At 39.6% G+C, this 27,964-nt stretch overlaps 1 protein-coding gene across 2 annotated transcripts; it reads left to right on the top strand.

Annotated features, from left to right (window-relative positions):
- The first annotated feature begins 36 nt into the window (after positions 1 to 36).
- Positions 37 to 27,902, top strand: SPATA6 (spermatogenesis associated 6). Of its 2 annotated transcripts, XM_081913997.1 has the most exons (14): positions 37 to 221; positions 2,697 to 2,834; positions 3,889 to 3,937; positions 6,232 to 6,273; positions 8,551 to 8,675; positions 10,571 to 10,651; positions 11,965 to 12,240; positions 13,269 to 13,356; positions 16,309 to 16,349; positions 18,252 to 18,433; positions 23,713 to 23,812; positions 24,317 to 24,441; positions 26,951 to 27,141; positions 27,553 to 27,902. In XM_081913997.1, exons 1-13 carry the CDS (start codon positions 171 to 173, stop codon positions 27,120 to 27,122), a joined length of 1,470 nt encoding a protein of 489 aa, XP_081770123.1. In that variant the 5' UTR covers positions 37 to 170; the 3' UTR covers positions 27,123 to 27,141; positions 27,553 to 27,902. The 2 variants fall into 2 exon arrangements, with proteins under 2 accessions (XP_081770123.1, XP_081770122.1); XM_081913996.1 differs by lacking the exon at positions 27,553 to 27,902 and having other exon boundaries at positions 26,951 to 27,183.
- Positions 27,903 to 27,964: the final 62 nt, after the last annotated feature.

Raw genomic sequence — 27,964 nt, 5'->3', positions numbered from 1 at the left:
CATAGTTACCGAGTCCGTCCAGGGCGGGCCGGCGGGCGGGGCCTAGTTGTGCAGCACGTCCTGTGTGGGGACCGAAAGGTCCCCTTCTCCGACCTCTCCACCCGGTGGCTCCCCACCCGGCGGGTGGGACAGTGGGGCCGCCGCCGCCGCCCTCCTCTTCCTTCCCCATAATGTCGCCAAGCAAGGGCTTCCTCTGCGTTCTGGAGCTGCAGATCCGCTCGGTGAGGCGAAATAGGCGGCGGGGAAAGGGTTAAGCGCGCGCGGCGGGGGCAAGATGGTGGCCTCTGGGTGGGACACGGGGGAATGCGAGACGGGAAAGGGGGCAGAGAACGGGGGTCAAGATGCCAGGGCGGAGGGGGCGCCTCGGTGTCTACGGGAGAGACCTGGAGGAAGCGATTTGGGGGAGTCTTCAAAGTTTTCTTCCTTTGTGGGGCTGCTCTTTCGCCTTCAGGTTCTTCCACTCTTGCTTTAAAACTAAATAAAACCCCTCCCCCCAAAATGAGAGTGGGGCGCACTCTTGACTTAATCCTGGCAGGGGTTTTTTAATTCCTCCTAACGGTGTTGGCGGAAATCGGGAGGGTGCATGACTCTTTGTTAAGACTGATGCGCCTGGTCTGTGACCCACTTGCTGCCGCTGATGCCCAATCAGAAAACGTGATTTTATTTGATTTGTTTCTAAAATACTGGCCCATCCAACTTTTTCTTTCCCCCTTTCTACTGACTGACGTTCTCGAGTACATCTGGAAACTTCATTTTGCCTCTTCTCCCCTCCCCACCCCCCAAACTTCCTGAAATGCTTCAGTAACCGTTAGATTAAATCTCCTCCTCTCCATTTCCTCCTGACCAATTAGACGCCAACGTTTTGCCTTTTTCGCAAACTCTGCACCAATCCCTGTGTGGAATGTGAGTTGGTCACATCTGGTGCTGAATGCAGTTAATCAGCTGCTAAAATACTTGCAGGAGTGACAAGTTTTGCATGTAACACTTGGGTAAATCACGACTTAGTGTGATCGTGCAGGTCCCCAGAGAAAAGATCATGGTTGCTTTGCTCTTTCTCCTGTCCTCCAAGTTGTACTGCTGTGAGCTAAGCCATGGTTTGACTTAGTGTGCTGTTCAAACCTGGGCATGTGGCAGACAAACCACAAGCTGTAACTTTGTTCATGATGATGGTTACTTGTTTCCTGTTCTTTATTTGCTGGAAAGCTTGGAACATGAAAAAAAGAAGTGTTCATCTTTCTCTGAACTCCAAAGTAAAGTTTATACGACCCTGAATCCCCAAATAAATGTTGGGATTCCCCCCATGATCCTGGGGGACTTTCCCCCTTCAAGCCCAACAATACAGTGGTACCTCGGGTTATATATGCTTCAGGTTACATACACTTCAGGTTACAGACTCCACTAACCCAGAAATAGTACCTCTGGTTAAGAACTTTGCTTCAGGATGAGAACAGAAATTAAGTACTTAACAAATTAAGTACTTAACCTGAGGTACCACTGTAATGGTTTTCATGTCTGAGAACTGGGGAGAGAACCAGTTCTAGATGGAGTCTCTTTCTACCTGAAGCAGCAGGTACTAACTTCTGGCCCAGGTGGCTTCAGTTCTTAGGAGTGTCAGGGATAGGCTGACCACAGTGACCTGTGCTCTGATACGATGCCATTTGAACCACTGTAATATGTTATATGTGGGACTTCCTCTGAGGACAATGTAGAAGCTGCAGCCAGCACAAAATGTGACTGCATGGGTTGGGGGTTGTTTGTGGATAAACAATCATTAAACACTCTAGTATCAGCTCCCTTTCTGCCGGTCAGCCCAATTCAAGGTGTTGACTCTAATGTGTAGAGCCCTAAATAGGTTAGGGCCCAATCACTTGATGGAACATCTCACCCATATCTACTAAGTTGAGTTCTGCAATTTGGTGGTGTAGGATCTTGCAGTTTCACTGGTTGAAAGGGCCTTTTTACAGTGATGCAGGGGGGATCCACAGCCTTCTTTGTGGTGGCAATCTGCTGGTGGAACTTCCACCCCCCCCAGCATACAGCCGTCCCCATCCTGACCCCCCACCCCCTGTAATTGATGACTTTTAAAAAACTGCTTAAAACACTTCTTTTCACCCAGTCATTTGAAAGGTCTGTGAGTGGAATTGATGATTCTAATGGAGCTGCTGAGCTGTTGTATTGGTGTAATGTGATGCTTTAATTATGCTGAAATTGTTTTATTGTTTTATCTTGGGTGTTCATTGCCCTGGGATCCTATTGGATGAAGGGTGATCTATAAATGTAAATAATAAATAAACACACATTTCAATATTGGTTTCATTTTTCTCTTAGCTTGAACTAAAAATTCAATACAGGCTGCACTCTTTGATACAGGGCTGCTCCTGAAAATGGCATCGCCATATCTAGTTTCCCCCCTCTCCTGTAACATGTAGAAATATGCTTTTCTTGCTTTTTTAACTGAAACAAAACTATATGAAATTACTGCATTATCATATCGATAGAAGTTTGTGTAGACATACTTAATGTTGTGACATTATGATATGCTTCATTTCCTTGCCTGTGGCAGCTGCAGCCAAAGATGCTGAGCAGGGGCAGACAGAGAATTCAATATAGGGATGCAGATTTTTTTAGCAGCAACCCCATGTTGGCATCAAGTAACTATACAAATTTTGTGACATAATTGAACATTGATCTTCCAGATAACATGTCCGGGAGTTACCCTGAAAGCCAAAGATGACCTTTACATCAGTGCCCGCATTCTAGGACAATATAAGAAGACATCGTCTGTTCGTGCAATATTTCCCCTTCTATTTAATGAAAAACTGATATTTGAAAAGGTAAATGTTCACCGTGTCCTGGGTATGACATTCAGTGCATTACTGGCATTTTGATCTAAGCACTACTTACATGGATGGAAAATGCAATGTACATACAGTCGCATGAACAAAGATTTCCTCTTTGCCTTAACTGTTTATTGTTAGCCCTGTGCACAGTTTCCTGCTATTCATACATGTCTGACCTCACATTGAAGTCAACAGGGAAGCCCACCCACATGGGAACTCAGTTCCTGTGTTCAAGTGTTAATTGATATTTAGGTTGGAAACTGCGTATTTTACAGTTAATAAGTTGATTCAAGAATGGTTGTAGGGCAGGAGTGTGACCCCTACATGTTCTTGAGGTGCAACTTCCAACATCACCAGCTAGCATGACCAAGTGACCAGGGATGATGAGAGTTGTAGTCCAACATCAGAAGAGCTGCAAGTTCACAACTCTGTTGTAGGGTGCATATGTGAGTCCTTCCCAGTCTTGCATTATCCATAGTCTCCTGGCCTGTTTGCTGTTCAGTGAAGGTAGCTATTCACAGGCAGTTTTTCTGACTCATGAGTATCATGGCTTATGGCACCACCCGCCCACATGGGTCTTTGCAGCCCATACAGCCTAGCTTGCTAGAATTAACACCACTTTCAGTCAGTTCTCACAAGTGTATCTTATCATGCACTCTAAAAGTGAGTTGATACTCTCATTACTCTTCATTAGTAAGTGCCTAATAAAGTAACCAATAAAGACTACCATCTCCCATTTGGTAGTAAGCAGTGGGCTTTTCCATTGTCTTGAAAGCAACACAGATTTACATTCCTGTAATTTATGGTTGAACATATGACTAAAGTAATACTGGAAAGGGCAAAAATCAGAGAGGAAAATGGGTTATTTCTGTGAAAAAGCTTTTGTCTCTGTGCCAAATTATGAATCTTGGTTTTTGCTTTCTCTTTGAAAGAAATGATTGCAGTTTTCCTTTTCCTTTCCTTTTAAAATTATGGTAGCCATATTCTATGTCCTTGTTATAGCTGAGGCCAAATTGTTCCATTTCATTTTCTTAAATTTTCATTTTAGGTATATACTGATGTAGTTGACCCAGGAGACCTTGTTGAACTATTTGAACGTAGGTTTTAAAAAACTTTTTATCTCTATTATATTATTTGCATGAAATTACTTTAAAGTGTGGAGTATGAAAAGCCAATGGGAGATTAGGAAAAAAGCCAGAATACAGTGGTACCTCAGATTAAGTACTTAATTCATTCCGAAGGTCCATTCTTAACCTGAAACTATTCTTAACCTGAAACACCACTTTAGCTAATGGGGCCTCCTGCTGCTGCCGCGCCGCAGGAGCATGATTTCTGTTCTCATCCTGAAGCAAAGTTCTTAACCCGAGGTACTATTTCTAGGTTAGCGGAGTCTGTAACTTGAAGCGTATGTAACCCGAGGTACCACTGTATGGTTTTTTATGAATGATGAGAAAATGACAGTTGCAATGTACTATAAAGTCATCTTCACTTTATCAAAAAATAAAATAAAAGAAAGTTTCAAAGTAAGGTGTGCCAAGGAAACAAAAAACACCCTAAGTTAAAATGAGAATGTGTTTGTGTTCATTGGAATATCTCACTAAGTTTTAGATGAAAACCCATAGAATTAGTTTAATTATGGATTGCTATGTATTCAGTTGGGAATATTTTTGATAATCTTTTGAATAACTGGTGCTTTTGTAATTTTAAAATTCAGTGAACCTTTGCTCATTATCACACTTGCAGAGATTTGTCATAAGTCTAATCTCTGCCCCCTCCCCTGAAAAACACAAAATATTACTAGTCACTATTGAATATGAGAGAGAAAGAGAGTGAAAATAGGATGGCAAAGAGATTAAAGACAATACAAGAAAGCAAGTTAACAAAAGCTTTCTTTTAATTCTGGGGAAAACATAAAATGGTCATTTTGATGAAGCTGTGCAGATCATGGTCTGACCCATACCTGGGCCAAGACCACCTAGGAAACCCATGTATGCTTCATTAAGTTTCATAGAATCTTAGAATTGTAGAGTAGGAAGGGATCCGGAGGATCTAGCCCAACTCCCTGCAATGCAGGAATATGCAAACCCATATGGCAGAGCTTTCCAAACTGTGTGTCGGGACCTGTTAGTGTATCGGCTGCAGTGTGTAGGTGTGCCATTTGAACATTCTCCACGCTCCTCCCAGGGTTGGGAAGGGGTTAGTTTAACCTCCGGTTTGCTAATAGAACTGAATTATTGTGTCACGAACTGATGCATGATGTGTCACCAACATAAAAAGTTTGGAGAACTCTGCCATACGGGGATCAAACCTGCAACCTTGGTGTTATCAGCACCACACTCTAACCAACTGAGCTATCCATGATTGAAGAAAGGTGGGGTATGTTAAATAAACAAGGGAGAAAGATTTAGGCTAAATCTTGACTTGAAGGCTGCAATTTAATACTACTACTTGGTAGCTCTGTCCCAGCTTCTGCCAACCTAGCAGTTCAAAACCACAGCAGTGCAAGTAGATAAATAGGTACTGCTGTTGTGGGAAGGTAAATGGCATTTCCATGCGCTCTGGCACTCGACACAGTGCCCCGTTGTGCCAGCAGTTTAGTCATGCTGGCCACATGACCCAGAAAGCTTGTCTGTGGACAAACGCCGGATCCCTCTGCCTGAAAAGCAAGATGAGCGCTGCAACCCCATAGTTGCCTTTGACTGGACTTAACCAACCAGGGGTCCTTTACCTTTACCTTTAATTGAGCAGGTGTCAACTTTATGAATTACATGTCACTAAATATGGAAATTATCTATGCCATATGCTTATGATAGCAAAACATATTGTAATCAGAACACCAGAGGATTTGAGCCTACCTTCACACTTCAAGGGTGTTATACTGCCACAGAGTCTCAAATATTAGTCTTAGGGGTGCAGGAGGTTTTGACTGTCTGCTGCGTACCATGACATCTACATATGTTATTTCTTCAGATAGTGCATGTCCAGTGTCTGCTTCAGTACTGTCTAACTGGTGGAAAACAACAGCCAACTGAGCAACCAGCAAAGGGCATTCTTCCTGCTACCCCTCCAAAATGGCAGGAATAAAGATTTCACTTAAACAACCTCAGGAAGCAGCTGTTGTACCATATGTATCTGGATTATCTGATTATGATAAGCTATAAAAGTATATTAAGTGTCAGAGCAGTCAACCCATCTGCTCTTACAAGCTAAAAACTAGTATCTCCACTACTATTTCACCCTTAATGTGTCCACTATCCATCTCTGCTAATCATTGCCTCATCAAAATTGTGCAAACCTTTTCTGTTCAGGTTAGAGAAAGTTAAATTGGTGTAAAGCTTTTTGTTTGCATCTCAAAACAACTTCTGACTATAGTTTTCTTCTTTTTTTCTAGGTGACACAACAGTACTTGAATTAATACAAACTGTTCCTCCAGGTATTGATAAATTCATGAATTATGGAGGTTTTTAGAGAAATTTTCATGAATGCCTAACATATTGCAGAGGACTCTGCTTCTCAGGTTGCAAACAGCATAGTACTCAACTAATTGGAGTCAGCATAATAAACCTTCCTTAGCTGTGGATCTTCCACTGTTGCATAGAATCACAATACACACTATCCTTACGCCAGGGAAGATAATAGCCTCTTCCCTGCTACCTCCCTGTGTTTGTCCATATGATAGCTCAGTTAGAGCGTGGTGCTGATAACGCCAAGGTTGCAGGTTTGATCCCCGTATAGGATAGTTGCAACTCTATCATTCTATGATTCTATGATCTTCACTCTGCAGTTTCCTCATGTGCAGAGCCTACACAGGTGCATTTATATTTTAGTCCTCAGATATACTAGAAACTGCCTTTCTAAACCACTTTTGTAAAATGTCTGATGAATCTCCATACTGAGTGTCTTGACCACCTGGGCAAGGGGGAGCAGAGTGTAATGTTATGTTCTCCCTCATAAGATCCCTATGGCTAATACTCTCCAGGGTTTCAGGAAGGAAAGAAGAAGAAGGGTTTGGATTTGATATCCCGCCTTTCACTCCCTTTAAGGAGTCTCAAAGCGGCTAACATTCTCCTTTCCCTTCCTCCCCCACAACAAACACTCTGTGAGGTGAGTGGGGCTGAGAGACTTCAAAGAAGTGTGACTGGCCCAAGGTCACCCAGCAGCTTCATGTGGAGGAGCGGAGACGCAAACCCGGTTACGAGTCTACTGCTCTTAACCACTACACCACACTGGATCTCAAAAGTCTGTTTTCTTGGTGGGCTAATTTTTTTAGGGCAATCACTAGTTTACATTTGGTTGGATCCAGAATATTTTCAGTGGAAACCGATATCTAAATGTTCCCATGAGGTGCAGCCCTCTATGTCCAGGTGGATGGAGGATTCTCTTGCGGGACCTGGTGCAGGGGGGTAGAGATTGAAAAAGGGACCACTGAAAATCTCCTCGCCGTTCTGCCTCTGGTAGAATTCAGTTAGCAGACTAGGAGCCTGTGGTTGACAAACAGGAGTTGCTTCCATTTTCAGATGTCTGAGGTGTCATTTTGCTGCATCTGGGTTACTTTTATTGGCACTTTTAATTGAAATATTGTTTCAAACTTGATTTATTGTGGAATTTTGTATCATATTTTAAATTCTTGATAGTCTATTTTGTAGTTGTAAGGTTGGTTAAACTGATAAAAATAAATTTTACATAGATAACTGAACTGCCAATCATGCAGCTGTTGTCTATTTATGTAATTATCCAATCATGCACTGGGAATTAATCTTATTTTTCAGTATCTACTTACAAGCAACATTCCTTCTCAGGCACAGACATTGCTAATAACCAATTATGTTCAATACACAACATAACCTTCTATCACTTTTGCTCTGGATTGTTTTGACAAGGTGCTCTTTTTTGCTGATGTGTTAAAATTTGAGACCATAAATTTTAAACAGGGAGCTTTCTTGAATAGATTAAAAAAATCAGTTTAGATTTATATTTATATTTTTTGCTTTTTCCTGATAGCTCTGATCTGCTTTTTAAAATGCCATTATCAGCCAGAAAACCTATATGGCTATGTAAATCTATGTGTTTATATGTGTAATATGTTTTGAAGGCCTATATATTTGCAAAGAAAAAAACACCACACCTGGTTTTTAGATTATTGTTTTCTCTTATGAGGTCTCACAGTGTTCATTTCTAGAATTTAATATTTTGCAATATGGTAACTTAAACTTAAACCCCATCCCTAAATCTGACTTATACCCCCAGCATACAAACACACACAGAGAGCTCAGGCTCTGGAAAGAATCAAGTTTCTAATACTGTTCCCAACCCATCATCTAGAAACATTGCTGCAACAGGTTTTCCAGTTCTTGTATGATGTTGCTGTTGTATGGGCTCAGAAGGCAAATGCACAACTAGTAGAATTGCTTAAATGGTCTTTAGGATAATTTTCCATTTCAGTCATATTGGGAGTAGACTTATTGAAGGCAGAACTTGATAATCCATTGATTTCAGTGGGTATGTATAAAGTTGAATATAACCCATTGGTTTTAGTTGGAAAAAAATAGGTCTGTATTTAATTCTTCTATTGAAATTAGTAGGATTCAAAAATGCTTTACTTCGATTGGGCTATCCTTTTTGCATACAGTCTGGCTTGCCTATATTTGATAAAAAAGAGGCAGCAGGTGATATCTGCCCCCCCCATCATATTTATAACTATTATTTTCAGTTGGAGAAATTCTAGCCACTTATGAGGAAAATACAAGAGATTTCCTTTTCCCTGCTCCTAAATCAATCACTGGACAACGAGGGTCAGTTCGTGAAATTTTAATGAAGAAGGCCTTTGGTTTTACAGTAAGTGGTGAAATTGTTCTTTGCTCTGATATATTGCTCAATACTTTTATATGCTCCATATACAATGTGGATTATTTAAGATCCACATTATCACAATATATGATTCAGTGTCCAGGCTTTGGGGATATTTGTTTAAGAGATGCGCTGAATTAAGGCCTGATCCATTTGTACTGTTCTATGCAGTACATTTTGTTTCACAGAGCATAAACTTCCTCTTGCTTATTTGAATTGAATTTTTCTGACATTTTGTTTCTATGCGACTTGGTTGGGTGATATGCTTTTGACTATTGCCACCACATACTATAAACAAGAATGGTGGTCTGTGAAGGAATCATAGTTCAGTTGCAGAATGCATGCTTTAGATTCATCTGGTATCTCCAGTTAAAAGGTTCTCAGTATAGAAAGTCCCTCTGCCCAAGAGCCTGGAAATCTTCTGTTGGTCAAATATTTTATTTGTTTATCTAATAAATTTATTGGCTGCCATTCGAAAAATGGTATTTTCCCATGACAGCTTACAATGTTGAAATGTATTTAAAACTGTATAAAATAACAGCATAATCACAGTTATGTCAACATTTCATTCAATGTACCACAGCAAGCCATAGCAGTATCTAAGACTATATTCAACACACTAATTAAAAGCAATCCTGAACAAAAATATTTTTAAAACCCACCTAAACACTAAGGAGTGGACAGTACTGAGCTAGATGAATAAGTAGTTGGAAGCAGTATGAACTTCCCATAATAGTGAGGAATGACTCCTATTATAGAAACCAAGCTGCTGCTGCTTAACAAAACTTGTTTTTCTCTATTCCATTCCTACCTTTTGCAATTATTTCCATTACTGTACTTGGAACAAAATATATCTTGACAGATCTATAATTACATAGATTTCACTTTATTGTATCTTTTTAAAAATGGCATTTCATTGGCTACCTACAGATCCTTTGGTGAATGGCTGCTTTTAGCAAACATTTTTATTAGTTCAGCAGATTCCTATTTGAGTTGTGAGTGTGCTACGAAATTCCATGTTAACACCCATTTCTTCATATGGGGTCATTTGGTGCAGTTCGTTTCACATGATATCAGTGCAAGTTGCCTGCAATAAGTCTAGTTAGGACAAGGACACAATATAGGCTGAGGATAAAGACTGGACACAAATAACAGGAACGGAATAGGAGGAAACATTTCCCCCACATATGGCAAATCCTATGCTACTTCCCCTGTATTCCTTGTGCCACATATTTCTTCCAGTGACTACACCCTCTGCCTGCTACAGGGAGGAAAATGCAAAAATCTGCAGCTTGTCATTCTGGTTGACAGGCATTGCCTGATATTCTCTTTTATAACCATGATGTTGCCCTCACTGCTGGTGGGGCGGGGTGTTTAATTCTGGAAAAGTAAAAGGAGTTTGTTATAATTTGTTTTCCTTTGTCCAGCATTAAGATGTGGCAAACAAACATAGGGGAAATGTAGGTTTTGTGTAAACAAAGGATATCATAATGTCTCCATTGTCCATATCAAAAAAGTTTGAAAGTGATGTGAGTAAAGGTTGTACAGCAATACTTGACTTTTAATTAGTGATATGTAACATGCCATGAAAATCTTTTTAAATGCTTTTGACAAAGCAATGTGTTGAAATAAACGGCAGACCTTAATTGTACTACAAAAGCAATATAATCATCAGTAATTGAATTGTCAGAAATGCAAATGTTATCTTCTTGACATTTACCATTGCTGTTCTGTCTTTTCTAATTATCTTTATTAAAGGCTGAAATTAACAAAGGAAACTGTTAAAATTAGGAATGGTTTGTTGCAGTAGGTGACATTTACTTCTTTGATACCCTTTATCTCTCTAGTTGGAGCTTGATGTTCAATTATTGTCTCTCTTCTAGGGAATTGCACCAAAATTGAAGTTTTTCACAAGTTGTCTTATTTCTGAAAACCTGTTACGTTCAGAAAAAGCTCAAAAGCAGGTTAGCATAACTTAATTATCTGCACTTTAATTTTTAGATTGAGTATTGATAGCTAGATTGTTTCTTTTGGTGAAATTCCTCTTATGAAAGTTTCTCAGAAATTTTGATTTGCATCTTCAATCAAGTTCAGTAAAAGGCAGCCTGAACATTGCAAATAAGTGAATCTAAAAGTGGCTGCTACAAGAATCTGTGTTTACCCAAGAATTTAGTATTTAGCAATGAAAGATAGGCAAGTAATATTTTAGAGGAATGATAATAATAATAGATAAAAGGCATTAGACACTCTACTCCAAGGGTAACCTGCTGGCACTAGTACCCCCAATGATGCCTGCAAAAGATCCTGGGTATCGTATGCCTCCTCAAAAGTCCACCATTCACAAGACACTGTTTGCTGTTCCTGTTCACTTCTTGTTGGCACTGCCTTAACTTCTTCTACATTGAACATGTTGCCTTCAACATGCTCATATTTCATAGATAGAAAGGACTGGACATCCACTTTTCCATTTGTTCTGAACAGAGGAGAGATGCAAATAGGTTCTCTCAGAGTGAGTGCAGCAGTGGTTGATTCGGGTGCTTTTTTAACCCATTAATGGAGTGGCATGCCCTCACCATTCTGTGGTCTAGTCTCTTTATCTGCAATTTTTAGGCCCCCCAAATGTTTGACAACTCCTGTGTATGCAACCCCTGTATATGCAAGCAAGGCAAAATACTCCTTGGACCACCACCCCTTGGACCACCACCCATACACTGTCTTGATTGAGTAGGCCAATGTCAGTACAGTGGTACCTTGGGTTACATACGCTTCAGGTTGCATACACTTCAGGTTACAGACTCTGCTAACCCAGAAATAGTGCTTCAGGTTAAGAACTTTGCTTCAGGATAAGAACAGAAATTGTGCTTCGGCGGCGCGACGGCAGCAGGAGGCCCCATTAGCTAAAGTGGTGTTTCAGGTTAAGAATAGTTTCAGGTTAAGAACGGACCTCCGGAACGAGTTAAGTACTTAACCCGAGGTACCACTGTAATGGTGGAGGAAACTCCTCTGAAAGGAGCATCAGAGTGTTTCTTTTTTCTAGGCGGTGGAAGATGGTTCAATATTCTTGTAGGGCAGGTGAACTAAGAATAGAAGAGAAGCAGAGAGTGGGAAGAATGAGACACCTCCAAGAATGAAGCTGTGTGTGATCTTGAGGTTTTGAAGTTTGTTCTGGAGACTTTGTGTGTTAAAAGCAATATAATTGTTGAATGCTGTGTTGTTGATAGTGCGGACATATTCTCTGAAGCCGTTCATTCTTTCTTATTGACTCTCTTCAATTCAGGATAACTTAGACCAGCAGCAACGTTCATCCAAAGATGGAACGCCACAGATAAGGTCACCAAAAAAGAATCCTCCCTCACTTGAGAGAAACAGGCAGGGCCTAGCAGCAAAAACGTATGAGCAGCCCACAGTAGCCTCTCTTTCTCGATCTCCATCTCCTTACACCAAAAGGCGAATGTGTGAGCTTCAGCAACTTAGACAACGCCTGGCCCATCTAGACCTAGGACCTTTTGATTTCAGAAAAGAATCGGATAGACCTCCATTTGTAGTTCGACGTGTATGTATGCCCTACAGCAATTCCAATTTAAGCCAGGAGCAAATCTTGCTGTTCACAGTTACTCTAAGAAGCCTTTCATTCAGCTCTTTCTCTTTGTGGCTGCTTATTTTCTCCTAAGCGCTCTAAATGTAAAATAAAGCACTACTCAAGTTCTTTTGTTGATGCTGGCAGTTGACAAAGAACCTGTTATTTCATGAGTGCCATGTTGAATTATTTGTGTGTCTATTTTCCCACTGCACTGGATAGCACAATGGTTGTATAAATTCTACTTGATAGTAGCTGAAAGTTCTAAAAGGGCTAAAGCCCTTATGTTTATGTGTGTGTGTTTTAATTAGGCTACTTTTGTAAAACAAGGAAAACTAAAAAAATATATATATTCTGGAGAAATTTCTAATGTCATGATTTTGTTGACCAGGAGTATGATGTGCATGGTCAAATGAAGGCCTCAGGCCACACATATTTCTGGGTTTGAAAGTGTATCCAATGGATTTCCAACTATTTCCCCCCCTAAATATCATGTAATGTGTAAATTGTAATGTCTTTGATTCTTTCAATAGACACTTTAAAAAGGCATTATTCAGACATAATGACAAACAAGTGTGTATGACAAACTGAGGTAATGATAATTTGGCAGGGCTGGGAATTTGGAAGTCTAATAGCTTGCACTTCTGTTTTTAGCTAATCATAATTACGTGATATGTCTGAACCTAGACAAACTGTGGTTGGTCTTAACTGCAGCTTATGGAAACAAGCCAACTTCAAACCAGGAAGATGGCTTGTTTCCATAAACCATACTTTAGATTAATCATAGTTGAGGATTCAGATGTAAAACTAAGCTGCAATTAAACAGCAATGGAAGCATAAGCGACTAACCTTATGGCAAGGCTGTAGGGTAGGGAGGAGTGCATGAGTCCAGCACTTATGCTTGGAACAATAAACCATTGTTTGTATGTCCAAACTGGGTCACTGCATACAGGCACACATTTTGAACTATAAATAAAACACTTAAGAAATTATTTAATTTTCAGCCAGAACAGCTGTCTGCTTCACCTGATGTTTTTACTTGGTGCCGTCCTAAAGACAATATAAAAGATGCTTGGCCTGAGACAACCTATGGTAAGTACTTTTTTGTATACAAAAGATGTGTGCAATTATAGACATAAACATGTTTATATTTTACAATGTGTAATTGCTACAGTGGCCTGAATTTTGTCTGTGTTCTAGTTCATAAAAATTTTTGGTATTTAACACAGTATCTGATTCCTTACATTCTTGGTAACAGCATAACACATTTTTGTAAATATTGCTAGTGATGAGATAATTCTAAAAGATCTTAGTGTTTTAACAAGAACAAATACTACTTGTGTATTCCTTGCTGATATATACCATCTTCCTGACTGGGGAGTCTACAAGTCTTTTTGCCTCATTCCTTACAATCTAGACATTTTGTGTTTCATATCTCTCACTTGACTTTAAAAATACAACCCCATACTCCTATAAAGTCAGCCTTCACTGCTGACTGTGTTTTCAGGAAGTCTCACTGAGCTTATGATCTCTTATTTCCCATTTACACCCCTTGGATTATCTGCTCTGTTGCTTCCAGTAATCCATGGATTAGAGTTGGAACCTGTTAGAGAAAAGCCGTGTTGAAAGCCATTGCAATTCCATATAGCGTTCTCTTGCAGTGTTACCACCTGTCATGTTCATTTGCAATTAAGGCACTATACTGCTTTGAAACATTTTTGTTAGGTTTTTGGCATTTGTGCATACTTTTATATGGATTTTTGTTTGTGTGTCATAGTCTCTAGGGATCAAAAACGAGGTCTCAATTATTGTTTAAGAGTCTCAGGGTAGAGCATCAGATAAGAGAGCCCTTTTCTTTGTAGATCATCCCCGGGGTGGAACGTAATTTCCCTCTGTGAACTGTTCCGCTTGAGAGAAGAACTTTTCCACGTAAGATAATATTATCCACATCCTTGTTTGCAGTGTGGCTTGAACTTTGGTGTATCACATCATTCTCATGTTAACTCTCCTAGTACCCAGAATTTCTGTCTCTCCCTGTTCTGCTGAGTGGCATGGAGGCTGCCCAGCAAGGCTTTTTCCCATGTCACAAGCTTGCAGTCATGCCAGAGGAGTTCATGCAGCAAGGTTTATATCTTTTAAAAATGTCAGAGTTACTTTATTGTATACCAGTTGCTGGGACAGGAATTTCTCCCACACGTCCACAGGCTTTCAGTGTTAACCTAGTGGCCCATGAACCTAACAGTAACATGAAAAAGAGGTCCTATGTAACTCTTTTTGCAGTGCAGTCCTTTACAGCAGTGGTTCCCAACCTTTTTTGTTTCTTGTTCCACATGTCCAAATTTACTTGATATGGTGACCCATTATTTTATTGATACATACATTTCAGACCTTAGGATTAAGGCAGCCAATTAGTTTCATGCATTTTAACTGCAAGTTTGCCTTTTCTATCCAAGTCAATTAATACCACCTATTAATGTGGGGGCGGGGAGTGTGGTGTTGATACAGTCCCAAGGATCAGAGGTTCCCTACCTCAGGTGTATAGAATTGCATCCTAATACTGTGACTCCTGTTAATAGGTGTTACAGTAGAGACCCAATCCATTGTTATTTGTTGTGAACTTACTTCTTTACCTCTGTGCTGTGTTAAGTGATAATTACCAATGAATGAGGTTTTTTTAATTTAAAAAAATGAACATTGTTTCTAATATTCTTGTATATGTGGTTTTTTTACCTGTAAGCAGCATTTTGGTCAGAAAATTGGATGGAAATACATATAAATGCTAATAATAATGTAAGCTAATAAATAAAGCTATTGTTGATTGTTAGTACTGTATTGGCTTTAGGTTGCTTCCAGCGAGATTTTAGTAATATGCTGCTGATGTCTTATAGCAGGCATAGGCAAACTCAGCCCTCCAGATGTTTTGGGACTACAACTCCCATCATCCCTAGCCAACAGGACCAGTGGTCAGGGATGATGGGAGTTGTAATCCCAAAACATCTGGAGGGCCGAGTTTGCCTATGCCTGTCTTATAGGGCTGGCTCATTTCTGCTGCTGCCTCCCAGCTGCTCCGGTGTGGAGGCTCAGTTGTGGCTCCTGGTGTTAACAAATGAGGTCACCTAGAAGTTGGGGGACCTGGGGGAAAAGAAGGAGAATAAATCTTCTGTGGATTTTTAGGAGGCCTGGAGAGAGTTGGTGAGGCTAGGGGAATAGAAATCGATTCTCTCTCTGCATGTACATGCAGAAGAGTGGGACTTGACCTTGCAGTGGGACTATAAGGGAGAAGGGTTGTTACTTAAAAGGACCCAGAGTGGGAAAGAAATGATGACAGGTTTCCCCCCCCCCCCTTCTGTAAAGGAATAGAGATGACAACAGCCTGTAGGAGAGCATGGAGCAGGGGGAAAAGAAGACAGAATCCTTCTTTCCACTGGGAAGAGACCTGCCATGGGGTGAAAAACTCTTAACAAGATCCCATGACAGTAAAAGGGAAGGCTTAGATACTAGAACAAACATTATTGTGCTTATTTTTCCTATTAATTTTCTGGGACCCTTTTGTGGAGTTGCTTCCTGTTGGTCCTGAAAAATCCTTATAAGAGAATATTTAGTCCATTTCCCAAATGATGCTCTCTTGTAAGGAGCTTCATTTGAAGAATGGAAGGAAGATTAACACATCCCAGAAAAATTGAACCAGAAAAGCTGTTGTCTTATGTGGAAAATCTATTCAGCAGAGATATTTCAATGGAAGTATCTTGTTTTATCCCAAGTGTTTTACACTGCTGAAGCATTCACGCATCCAGAGACATTGGTTTGAATAACTAATTATGTCCCAAACTCTAAATTATTTCACTGTCCAAACAGTTTATGTGCTCAGTTACCATTAATACTGTGTGGTAATCAAACAAGCCACTGTTCTCAGAGGTTGCAGTTGAAGGTGGTGCAGTAGGACTAATACTTTGGGGACTTTTTGAACATTGGTATTATAAATGTGCACTCTAAAAGCAAAGACTCGAATTTGCAAATTAGACATTATCTTATTTTATTTTTTAGATCCTACCCTTCTTGGCAGTTATAGACCCAAGAATCGAAAAGTAAGTACTGAAAAGGACGTTGCATAATTAAAGCTGAATGTGATGAGCTGAGTGGCTTCCTGCTGTATAATGTTATTTCCTTACCATTGACAATTCTATATTTTGCGTTGTTAAAATATGACAGCCTCACAAATTTTGAGGAAAAATTGACTGCTACAATGAACACGTAAAATCTGAAGCTGCCTAGATGAATCTATCTAGCCAAGTATTGTCAGCTGCAACTTTCCAAGTCCTAACTCAAAGAACTGTCCCAGCTCTTCTCAAGATAAATGTCATTGCATACATTGATTGTTGGACACTGACTTATGCCAGAGTCAGTGACCTCTTTATAAATGAGGATTCAGGTGATGATTCACAACTAAGGCTGCAATCCTAACTCTACTTTTTGGGGACTAAGCCGCAATGAATTCAGTAGGAGTTACTTCTGAGTACACTTGGTTAGGCTTGCTGCCTAAATGATCTATTAGACACAATCAATTCACCATCATGCACAGTGGCTCTTAGGACAGCCTTGTGAATAAGCCTGCAAAAATATTTACTCCCTGCTAAGAGGTTTATCACTTGTGTTTCCATGGTGGCATTGGAGGACAAGAAGTCCTATTCTCTATGACCAGCATGTAAACACAGGTTACTAGCCCTCTAACAGACTACCAAGTGGACAAGCACAAAAGTGATGGACTGATTCTTCCTTCTGCTATCCTGCTGCATTTCCATGCTGGTTTTGGAGAACTGCTCCATCAACTGCAGCTTGAGAAGGTGTTGTGAAAGCTACTCCCCTCATTTATTGTGAAAATATTGTGTAGTTGGAGGAGTTTGGCAGGGATGATTGGAGTAAAGTAAATCTGCCTAAACTTCAATCTCCTTGACAGTTGAGTCATTTCTGTGCTCAATTTTAAGGGTTGGTTATCACCTGTAAAGACCTGAGCAGCTTGGACCCAAAATATTTAAGAAACTGTATCTTCCCATACGTTCTTGTCCTCTGTCCTAAGACAATGGAAGAGGCCATTTTACTGTGTTCCAGCGCCATCCAAATTTCAGTAGGCAGTAACACAGGCAAGGGGCTTCACTTCCGTAGGGCTATGGAACTTCGGGAGATCCTTCTATCTGGCTTCCTCTCTGATGGATTCCAGCTCAAAATGTTTACATTCTGGCATGCCTGTGGCCTGAGAGGTTTCTGCTTTGTTTTTGTTTTTTCTAAACTGTTTTTATAATGTGTTTATTTTAGATATATGTTGAAGTTAGGCACCTTGAGACAAGCACACTGTTTTAAAATTTATATTCTATCTTGACTTGGGCAATCCTGCCATTCATTGCTTAAATCTCAAAAAAGGATTTTATTTGAAGGCATGTTATTTCATTTTCATTGCATCTAAATATTGGTAGAATCTCATTTACTGTGACATTTTACTAAATATGGCCAACACTTTTGTCTTAGGGTTGCATCCAACAGTCATCCCATTAGCACAATTCTGCCTATGCAGTGGAACTTCCCCTCTCTCTTCTATCCCTGCTTGCTCTCAATTTGCAAAGGGAGAAGAGAGGAAGGCCTGTTGTGCAAATGGAAGTCCTTGCACTAATAAGACAAATATGCTGGGAACAACCCCTTACCTTGAAGAAATTAAATAAAACATCCTTCAGGCAGTCACCAGAATTTTCAAAATCTGAAGTGGAAATTTCAGATATGTGGATGACCTGAGAAATGGCATTTAGGATGCAAAGGACTGTGATTCCTTTCTTGTAGTGTTCTAGCTATTTCTGCTGCTTCAGAGTTTTAATATACAAAAACAATGTTTTCATTGTACTACGATACTCAGTACTGTAGTACTGAAGTATAGCCAAGATGTTAAACATACTATCTATCGTTATTAAAAATTATGCTCCTCTTTTTTTTGTTTCCGGCAGGCTACCAGGTCACATTCTGATAAAGACCTGCATAGTTTTTCTCACAGTTACGATGAGCACTTGATTTCGAGTATAGCTGGTAGGCAGCTCCATTCAACTCAACTGCTAATGCATTCAGCACCTCCACAACTGCAGAAGTATTACTCAACTCCTATGTTTAATTGCTTGTCTCTTAGAGAAAGGTAATGTCATTTATCCACAAAATCTAAACAAATGTGCTGTCTTCTCAGTGTTACCTGTATTTTTTAGTATTTCAGGTGGTTGGTTCTTTTACCGATAGGTTAACAACTTAAGGTTTGTTGGCGTATTGGCACATTTCTGGTATGGTGATAATTAAAATCTTAGGATGAAGTGTCTCTAGCAGTATGCCCATGTAGTGATATATAAGCCATGCGGCAACATTGGCATCTAATTGGCATATTAAGTTGGCATTGAAGGCAGATATTCCAGAGTTGAGATGCAAAGCAGCTGACCCTCTTCAAGTACTGGTACAGTCCACCTGGGGAACGTTGTTACCTTCATTTCATAAATGCCTTTAATTCTCATTGTATGTACAGTACTATTCAGTTCAGTGTTGAGGGTTAAAACGGTCAGCCACTTTCAGCAGGTCAATTATATGTCATCTATCACATTCCAAATTTCCCCTCAGCTTCGTCAGTGACTTGCATTTCTGACTGCAAGAGGCTGGTGGGGAGGGAACACCAAGTGGAAATACCTTGACACTGGAAGCTGAGTTTGCCTGTCTTGCCTCTCCCACCTTGCAGGTATTTTATTCACTTGAGAGCTACTTGAGCTAGGGGCATGAGCCAAAGTGCTCTTGTTCTGTGGCTCTTTCCCTGTTGTTGATGCTATGGCACCAAGGTCTGCAGTATCAGTTACAGTCGTATTAATCCTGACTCTTTGGAGTGGATGGCAATGTGCTCTCTATGGAAGTGGTCTGAGTGGCATGGGCACCTTGTTGTGATTGGGCAGATTCCATTGGATAGTGGAATGTTTGCTTTGCATTTGGTCTCTGGCGTTTTGTATTATTGTATTTTTGCTGGTGTTGTCTTGGTTGTTTGTAACAGATGAGGTGACATTACGTATGTTACATTGTGGATATTATCTTACATGCAAAACAGATTCTTTAGTTTTGTTTTTTAAAATTGTCATTCCGTAACCATTCAAAATATTACAATGTGACTTTTTCTGTAAATTTTGTCATTTCTATGGTTGTAAAGTGCCTTGGGCACTGTAATGTAGAAAGGTGTTATATAAGTTAATCTGAATTGAATTGCTATGATTGTGTTGCAGATATCTGACACAGACTACAGAGGAATTAGGAATGGTGGAAGCACTTGGTTCTGTTCCAAAACTGTTTTGCAGAATCTATTCATTTCTCTTTGTCAAAACTCCCGAATGATTGTGAGATTTAAAATAGATTCTGCTATTCATTCTGAACATGTATGCATGTCTGGAGCTTCAGATGTGGCAAGTGAAAGGTGACAAGTGCTACTTCTTCATCACTCCTGAGGTCTCATGGTGAGTGTTGTGCTTCCTGGGGAAGTGTCTACACCGCCTGCAGTGTGCCTCATGCCAGTTTTGGAATAGGCCCAGATCCCACTGCAAAGAGACATATCCTGGAGACATTTTAGAAATGTTTCCATCTCAGCTGGTACCTGAGGTTCTGGCTGAGACTATAGGTTGGAACATAACTTCTACCAAGAAGGGACAACTACTCCCAGCTCACCTGTAAAAATACAAAACCTTTTTTCCCCCAAGCTCTCCACCAGGAACTCCCCCCTCCAAATAAACACATTTAAGAACAAAGCAGGAAGGTAACTAGCAACAGGCAACACTTTTCTTGCATCTCCATTAACTAGAAATGACTTGGAAGCATTGGCTTTTTTGTCAGGGATGTTGAAACTTATAGTTTTCTTTGCTTCCTGAACTAAACTAAGAGACGGGAAAAATGACAAACGAAATCCCACATTCCTTGAACTCTGAGTCATTTCCAGTTAAGGAGAGGCTAGAAAGGTCCCTACTGATGAATCTGGACTGTGTTTGAAATGGGACTAAAAGGAGTCCTGTCTCAAGATTTTCCCACAACAAGCATGCAATGCTCTTCTCTGTTTCATCCTGATTCTGAATAGCAGCAACTGAGGTGAAGACATGGCCTTAGAAGACAATAAGAGTCTGAGCAACAAATAAGGCAGTCTGATACAGATATCCATCTTGCGTATAGACATCTCAGTAAGCTAGAAAATGGATTCTCTCGGCTACAGATCTCAGTCATTGAGATGGAGCTGTGAGCAGAGTGCCAATGATTCTACGAGGTGATACAGGCATAGAGAGAGGCTTACAGTTTCCTGTCGTTATAGGGACTGCATATCTTGGGGATTGATTCACCCAGCGTGATGTGACCTTGTCTGTTCTGCAGTTGACAGGTATCAAAAACTGCCTGGCTGGCCTAGAGAAACGGAAAGGTGCAGCTCATCACGAGCAGTTACTCTTGGCCTCTGTAACTTGTCTGATATGGTTCATCAAGACTTGATCTTGTCTGCTGTAGGTCAGAACAATAGATTTCCAAAGTGTTTCTTGAGAAGGTTGGTTATTGTAATGCTCACCACATCATTCTTTGTATGCCAGATGCTCTAACCTACTTCCTTTCATATTCAGACTACTGTGAAATATTTGTCAAAACAGATGGAGTGATTTTACTTGAAATGGCAGTAGGTTTGGCAGCCTCCATTTGTGTTTTTAATGCTTTCCAGAGGTGATCTGTTCATACAACTTTCCAAGAGCTGGTATGGTAGTGCAGGGTATCCACAAGCACTTGGGAACATTTTTTCCATCACAGTGTCCATTATTCTGTGGGCAAGGGAAGGCATTGGCTACCTTCCTCCTCACTGGGTGTGGTGTGGCAGTGCCTTCTGGATGAATAGTTTGGTGGGGAGGCCCAGTATCTGAGCCATGAGCAACTCTTTTAAATACAGGTGTTCAGGCTGGTAAACATTTTGTACTTAACTTGGAAAGCTGTAGTGTGCTTTTGATAGGGAGATAGAAAGCTGCAAAAAAGCTTTTCTTTTTAGCAGCACTCTTTCCCCCACACACCCAACTGCATTTACCTCCAGAAAGAAAATTACAAACAGACATCCCTTTTTCTGGCAAGAATGACCAGGGTGAACCTGAAACGGTATCTGAATCTTTTTCCTTTCTAGGATTATGGGACAAAGTGAAGGATGGGAGAGCAGACATAGGGAGTCTTCATTTCCTGTGTTTCCTCCTTAAGCCCAGCCTAATGTGTAAATCAGGCCTAAATTCACTGGGAGGGGGAATCATGAGCAACCTCATTTTATCTAATCTCTGTTTGATCTAATTAATTCTTGTTGCATTGTTTCTGATTTCATATGGTTTGTCTTCTGTTGGATTATTCCAGGGCTAATTTCTTGGCATCTAAAAGTACTCATTGTGTACTGAATGACTCTTGCTAGGCCATATTACGTTTAAATTAAATCTGGTTTTGTTAATGAGCATAATTGCATTGGTAAGCTCTCAGAGATTCACTTTTGCAGTTGTAGTTATCCATGGAGCAATTTCTCCCCTTCTCTCCCCCACCCTTTCTACAATAGTTGCTTGCTCAGTAGATATGCATCTGCTACTATAGTACTTTATTGATTTTTACCCTGTGATAGTTTGTCCTTGTATGTTTTTTCCTCCTTCTCCTCTCAGCACAAATCCTCTGCCTTTTGAAACTGATAAATTCTTCATGGAAGCCACAGAAGTGCAATTGCACTTCTTGTTGTGATACACTATGGCAGGGGGAAAGCACTACATTAAGAGCCACAAATGATTTTGCAGAATGTTCCCATAATAACTTTGTTGATATGAGATACATTAGTATTCCTTGCTAATAGAGGATTTGAGCATTTATTGCTAGAAATGCTGTCTCTGAAAATACATACCCATTGCAAACTATAGAGTGGTAAGCTTCTATTTAAATAGTCCAGGTGGACAAATCTTATTTTTTGTACATCTGAGGCTGTGGTCATATAGGCACTTACCTGCAAGTAAGACTCATTTTGAATTTACTTCAGAGTAGACATGAATAGGATTTCACTTACATTGTCTACTTTATCCTTATGAATATGTAAAATTTAGATTGGCCACATTGATAAGATTTCTGGATTTGTTCTTTGATTCTTTTTGCTGAAAAATACAACTCTGCTTAGCATTTTTTAAAAGTCCTTATAAAAGAGGGAAAATGCTTTTAGCTACATTACAACAGAAAATAGTTTGTTCTGTTGATTGCTCTCGACATAGCATCTTTGAAATGAATTATGAGTAGTTCTATATTGATCTGGCTTACTCTAGGTCACCGAGCTATATATCCAAAGTGTTTATACAATCTATTGGAATCGATAAACAATTTAAACTGATGTAACTGCAGAATGTTTGCTAGTCCCGAGGAAAATTGGAAGTATGACAAAGAATACAGTTGTAGAAGTTTATTTGGTTTTGTCAGAGTAAAATAATACGACCATTCTGGCAGCACTGCAAGAAACTACCAACACCTTAATCCCATATGTAAGAAGTTGGTGGTTTTGCACAAGCATTATTTGAGTCTTTATGCTTTAGAAATTCTGTTTATTTATAGTTTTAAGAAATTGCTTTTTGAAAATGAGCTTCAGAGAATAACTCCAGTAGGAGTTGCACATCATAAAATGGTTTCAATTTAGATTATGGGTGTTAAATTTTAGCTTTAGCTTTGTTGTATGGTGACTTTGGGTGGTGTAAATATTAATGTAATGGCTTAAAGTGTGGATTAGGTTTTATAGTTATGTCTAAAATTAGACAATTAAAAAGGAGCTGATACTGTTTTTATTAATACCTAAATTTTTGAATGTAGAAAATTGAGGTGTGTGAACATTTCTTATGCCACAGCGCACACTAGTGGATTATTTTGTCATTTCACTAAAGAAATGTCCATAGGGATTTACAGGGGTTTTTTTGTTTTAAGGGGCGATATTAGTCCTCACTTTGTCCCTCTCAGGGCTAATATTGTGACAATTACAGGAAGCTTCAGTTTGTGACAAATACAATGCATCAGATAATTGGAAAATGAAGCACACTTGGCTTCAAAGTCATGTTGAAATCATGTAGTAAACATCATGTTTAGCATTGTGCTGTACATCTCTTTGCCCCATCATGTAGTAAACATCAATACTTATATATATTTTCTTTTGTGAATATTTTAGAAATTTAGATAATGAATATGCAGAAATCAATATTTGCTTAATATATTCCTCTAATGTATCATATATTGCAGAATATATACTATACGTTACTGGAATTAAGAGTAAGTTTTACACTTGATAAAATGAGGCCATCGTAAGAAAGAACCATTTGACCTTGTATCCATTTCTAAAGATCAAACAGTGCCCATAACTTAAAATCTTCCCTTTTTCTCTTTTGATTATAGGTTTCGTTCTGGCTGGAGTGCAACAGTAAATGGAGAAGAGATCCATAAACGAGTGAGAAATATTTTAAGGACTCACAGTGCAAGGCAAAGGCTAACTTTTGTACGTTTTCCCCTAAAGTGTTATGGAGAAAATACCTACCCACCCCCGCTTTTTTAAAAAAATGTTTCCTTTTGTTAGTACTTGGGGAGAACTTTTATAACATATATGAACAATTTTTGCCATTGAACATTGTATCTGTCATGGAACTATTCATGACATTATGTCTTTAAGTACAAATTGCTTTGTGAAACCCATTGTATCTTTGGGTCCTCAACAGGATCTCACGGTGACCTCTGGCAACCCATTTCCAGATGCTCCCTTTTCTTCCTTACCTTTCTTTTTTCTCGTTCCCATCCCTTCCTCACATGTCAATGGAAGAGCCAGTAGTTTGCTTACCTTACGCTGCATTGCCACTGTTTTCATGTCTCTGATGGCTGTTAAGTGTTCGTTTTGATCAAGATTTAATTTTTTAATGAAATAAAAATACATATAATTGTGTTTCTTTTTTTAAAGGACTACATTTTTCAGTCACATGAGATTACCATCTTTGTATTGATTCCTTAGGATGAGAGTTGTTTGTCAAAAGATGATTCTGCTAAGTCAAGAGACTCTAGTAAGACAGAAGATTCCAATAAGAAGAAAGACATTTCAGACAGAGACCGTTTAAGCCACAGTGATCTTCAGAGCAGGTAAAGCTCCTATTCCTATTATACCCCCTTGTTCTAGTCCACACTTAGCTTTACCATTCACTGCTGTCACTGCAATTGTTACCAAAATACTCCTTATCTATACCTGTTGCAGTTGGAATAAATTATACAAGTGAACTAGACTTGTATAACTTTCTAAACCAATCCATGCACAGAATTGGTTTACACTTGAAGCACAGCCCATCATAACCTTAGGCACTCTTAAGTCTGTTGATTTAATCTGCCGCTATTCTCTTCCTTTTCATGTTGCCATAATAATATGAGAAGCCAGGGCTGCTTCTCTTACTATCCTGTCAACACCTCCCCTGCCTCTCATACTCTAAGCCTCGTCTTGTCAGCTGGTGCAAGCAAAGCTATGCGCTTATGTCTGGTGATAGTTTGGGACACGGGGATCATTTTGGGACCTACAGGCATGAATAAAGAATCTGCAACAACTACTGCCACAGCATTAGCGAAAACGATGGACTTTGAAATGTCATATGCAAGTAGGGTCTGGGCATTGATGGGTTCATCACATTCTGTAGAGCAGTCGTGAGAGTTGGGGATAAAGAAAGGGACTCAAGGACATTCTGACAGCTTGAAGTCTGCCAGCGTCCTCATAAATAACCGTACCAAGGCAGAGTTCAGAGGAGAATGTAGTTTTGCTGACCAAATGTTCACACTAAAGTAAATGATTGAAAACCATTGGGACTGCACAGAAGGTCCGTGATGCTGAAATATTTAAAGTGCAAGTGACTTTGAAAGGAACTTGTGGGACTCTAAAGGAGATGGAACAAAAGCATGTGACAGGTATATGACAGGTATTTCCGAAAGTGGAGCTGAGTGCAGCTACCCTGCTCTTAATATGATTTGTGCATGTAATCCCCAGTTCACTTCAGCTCAGCTTGTCAGGATAGTTTCCAGTTAAGGCAGCAGACTGACGTTTTTCTAACATGGATGTAGCTATGTCCGTTCCACTGTTGAATTTCTTATGAGGATGGGATGACTAATGGCCATGCACCAAAAGTGAGCACACTCAAAAAGTGTGACATTGTCAGTATGTTGACGTGGAAATCACAGGAAGTGCTGCCGCTTTTCATGAGCATATCTCAGACTGTCATGATGACTGTGGTTCTAGGTGAAAAAGTCTGGATTTTATGGAACCAGAGTTATGGGTGCTATTCCTCATACTGTGCTCCTGCTCTGCTTCATTCACTGCATTTTACCTTACAAATAAGTAGTACATGGTCAGCTGGGCTTCAAATATAAAGCTAAAGCCAGGAGTTTTATCATGGTCTTCTTTAAAAGGACCATTACATGGCTATATAGCACTGATAAACAGTTCCTTTTTCTCATCCACTTTAGCATCCACGAAATATGCATATATATGTGTGTGTGTGTTTTATTTATGATATTAATATGCCTTAAATAGGTGGACCTCACATAAGATTATTGGCACAATAAGCAATTATTAAAAGGTTACAATAAAATAGACAATACAACAGTTTAGAAGCAGTTGTATCGGCTTCTTCTCTGCTCCCCTCAGGGCAAAATGAAACTAATCTGCTGGTCAATCCAGTTGTCTCTCATCTAAAGGATAAATCATATGCTGCCTGCTGTGATGCAAGTTATCACCTACATTTAAAAATTATCTGCATTCAGCCTGACTTAAGTTCCAAGCTGCTTCTTAGATTAGAGGTCAGGACAGAATTATGGAAAACTTGGTATTTGAATCAAGCAGTGGGTCTTGCACTCAAATGCTGACAAGGTGCTTAGGGCACAATCAACTCTCAAGCAGGTATGATATTTATCTTGACCAGTGAAAGCCATCCAGGAGATGCTGGCTCATCTACTAGTTGAAATGACCAGTATCTCTTTTTATGAGAAAAGTGTAGAAAACTGTGACTTGGGAGCCACTATTCACAAGGTAGCATTCCATACTATTAGGGTAGGTGACTATAGCAGGCATGTGGCTAGGGTCTATCAGAGTGCTTGTTGTGGAAGACCAATATAATCGGCCCTGTCCAAATAGTAACTTAAATCAGTGGTGCAGTATTTCACCATGAAGAGAAAGCTCAGAAGCCATTAGGTGCATGTTGGAGACTGGGTGAATCAAAACCTATAAAAATAATCTTGGGCTCATAGATATTGAGGTGATTGACAAAGTGACTGTATCAGAAACTAATCAAGTGAATACAAACATATCTGCACATAGAAAGAAATGACACTGAACAGTCACTTTCCATATTTATGAAACTATAGAAGTATCCAGTATATTTCTGAGGTGAGACATCTGTAGAGTATACCCAGAAAGTGTAGTAAGAACAGGTTTTCTTTAATACTGTCTATTTTGGAAACATCTGTGTAAACAAAACTTGTAGGCTTCACTCAAGTGCCTATGCTACTTAAAGAGTAATCAAATAATAAATGTCATTCACTCTTTTCCTTTTTCAAAAGATCACATTTTAATAAATGTGTGTTTGGGGTTTTTTTTTTTTTTTGGTATTGCTAGTTCATCTATACGGCAGAGCATCATGGTTCAACTGGATGATGACGACTATTGGACTAGTCAAGCTGCAGAATATAAAAGCAAACCCCACAGAGCAATCTTTGAAGACAGTCTGCAGAAAATCTATCGAAATATGTACCGAAAAGCTTCTGGATCAAAATCAAAGAATAAATAAATTCCTGATAGTGATGCAGGTGAAAATGAACAGTATAAAAGAGCAATATTTTTAATGAAAATGTTGTGTGTCTAACAAATGTTTCTCTCTCTCTCTCTCTCTCTCTCTCTGTTTTTATATGAGTTTGTGAAATTCTGAGGCTGGGACTCTCAACAGGAAAATAAATAAAATCTGGAGGGTTTTAAGTAGGGTACGTTGTTTGTTTATGGGATTTATAGGCATGTTAGTAGTTTTGGCTCCCCATTTCTAAAGCATCTGGCTTCCAATTGAATTAGGATAAATTGCACACATCTCCACTACATTGCTGTCCATGTAGGTATGTGTCTTGCCTAGAGCACTGATAGAGGCACATGTGGAAACAGTTGTTCTATGGTTGCAATGTGTTTCCAATACTTTGCTACTGAAGAGTATCTGTTGGGCTCTTTTTCAGGGGTGTTATATCATTCAGCATGTCACTGAAAATCTGTGGATCTTGCAAGGGTATCTGGGCAAGTGGTGGGGAAGCCATGGACCTTTGTGTACTGGATGATTGTGTAAGTTCACTGTTGTGAATAGTGAGGAAGTTGCTATCGGGAACAGAGATTGCATTCATTATCAATACAAACAGCCAATAATAATGATAATGCCTACTTGGAATCACCACCACCACATACAGGACTTATGAGAGTTGGGGATGAGGGAGAGTGAACATAAGAAGCCTAATACAGTATTCAGAATTGTTTTATAAGACCTGAAATATTGTCATGTGAACAATAGACCTTCCATATTTTGTTGTAAAAATCATGTGGTTTTTGTGTGTGTTTTTGTCTGCGAAATTGTTATTGTTGTGGTCAGGCATGGGT

Source organism: Podarcis melisellensis (assembly GCF_964234715.1).
Source record: "Podarcis melisellensis genome assembly, chromosome: 6".
NCBI classification, from domain to species: Eukaryota; Metazoa; Chordata; class Lepidosauria; order Squamata; family Lacertidae; genus Podarcis; species Podarcis melisellensis.
The sequence above is the reverse complement of the archived record's forward strand: the minus strand, read 5'-3'. Positions and strand labels throughout refer to the sequence as shown.

Bases quoted from the DNA above. Each gene is read 5' to 3' on its own strand.
- SPATA6 (XM_081913997.1), top strand. From the start codon at position 171: ATGTCGCCAAGCAAGGGCTTCCTCTGCGTTCTGGAGCTGCAGATCCGC. The intron at 16,350-18,251 runs GTAAGTACTGAA...TGTTTCCGGCAG, and splicing joins ATAGACCCAAGAATCGAAAA to GCTACCAGGTCACATTCTGA. The intron at 18,434-23,712 runs GTAATGTCATTT...TTTTGATTATAG, and splicing joins TGCTTGTCTCTTAGAGAAAG to GTTTCGTTCTGGCTGGAGTG.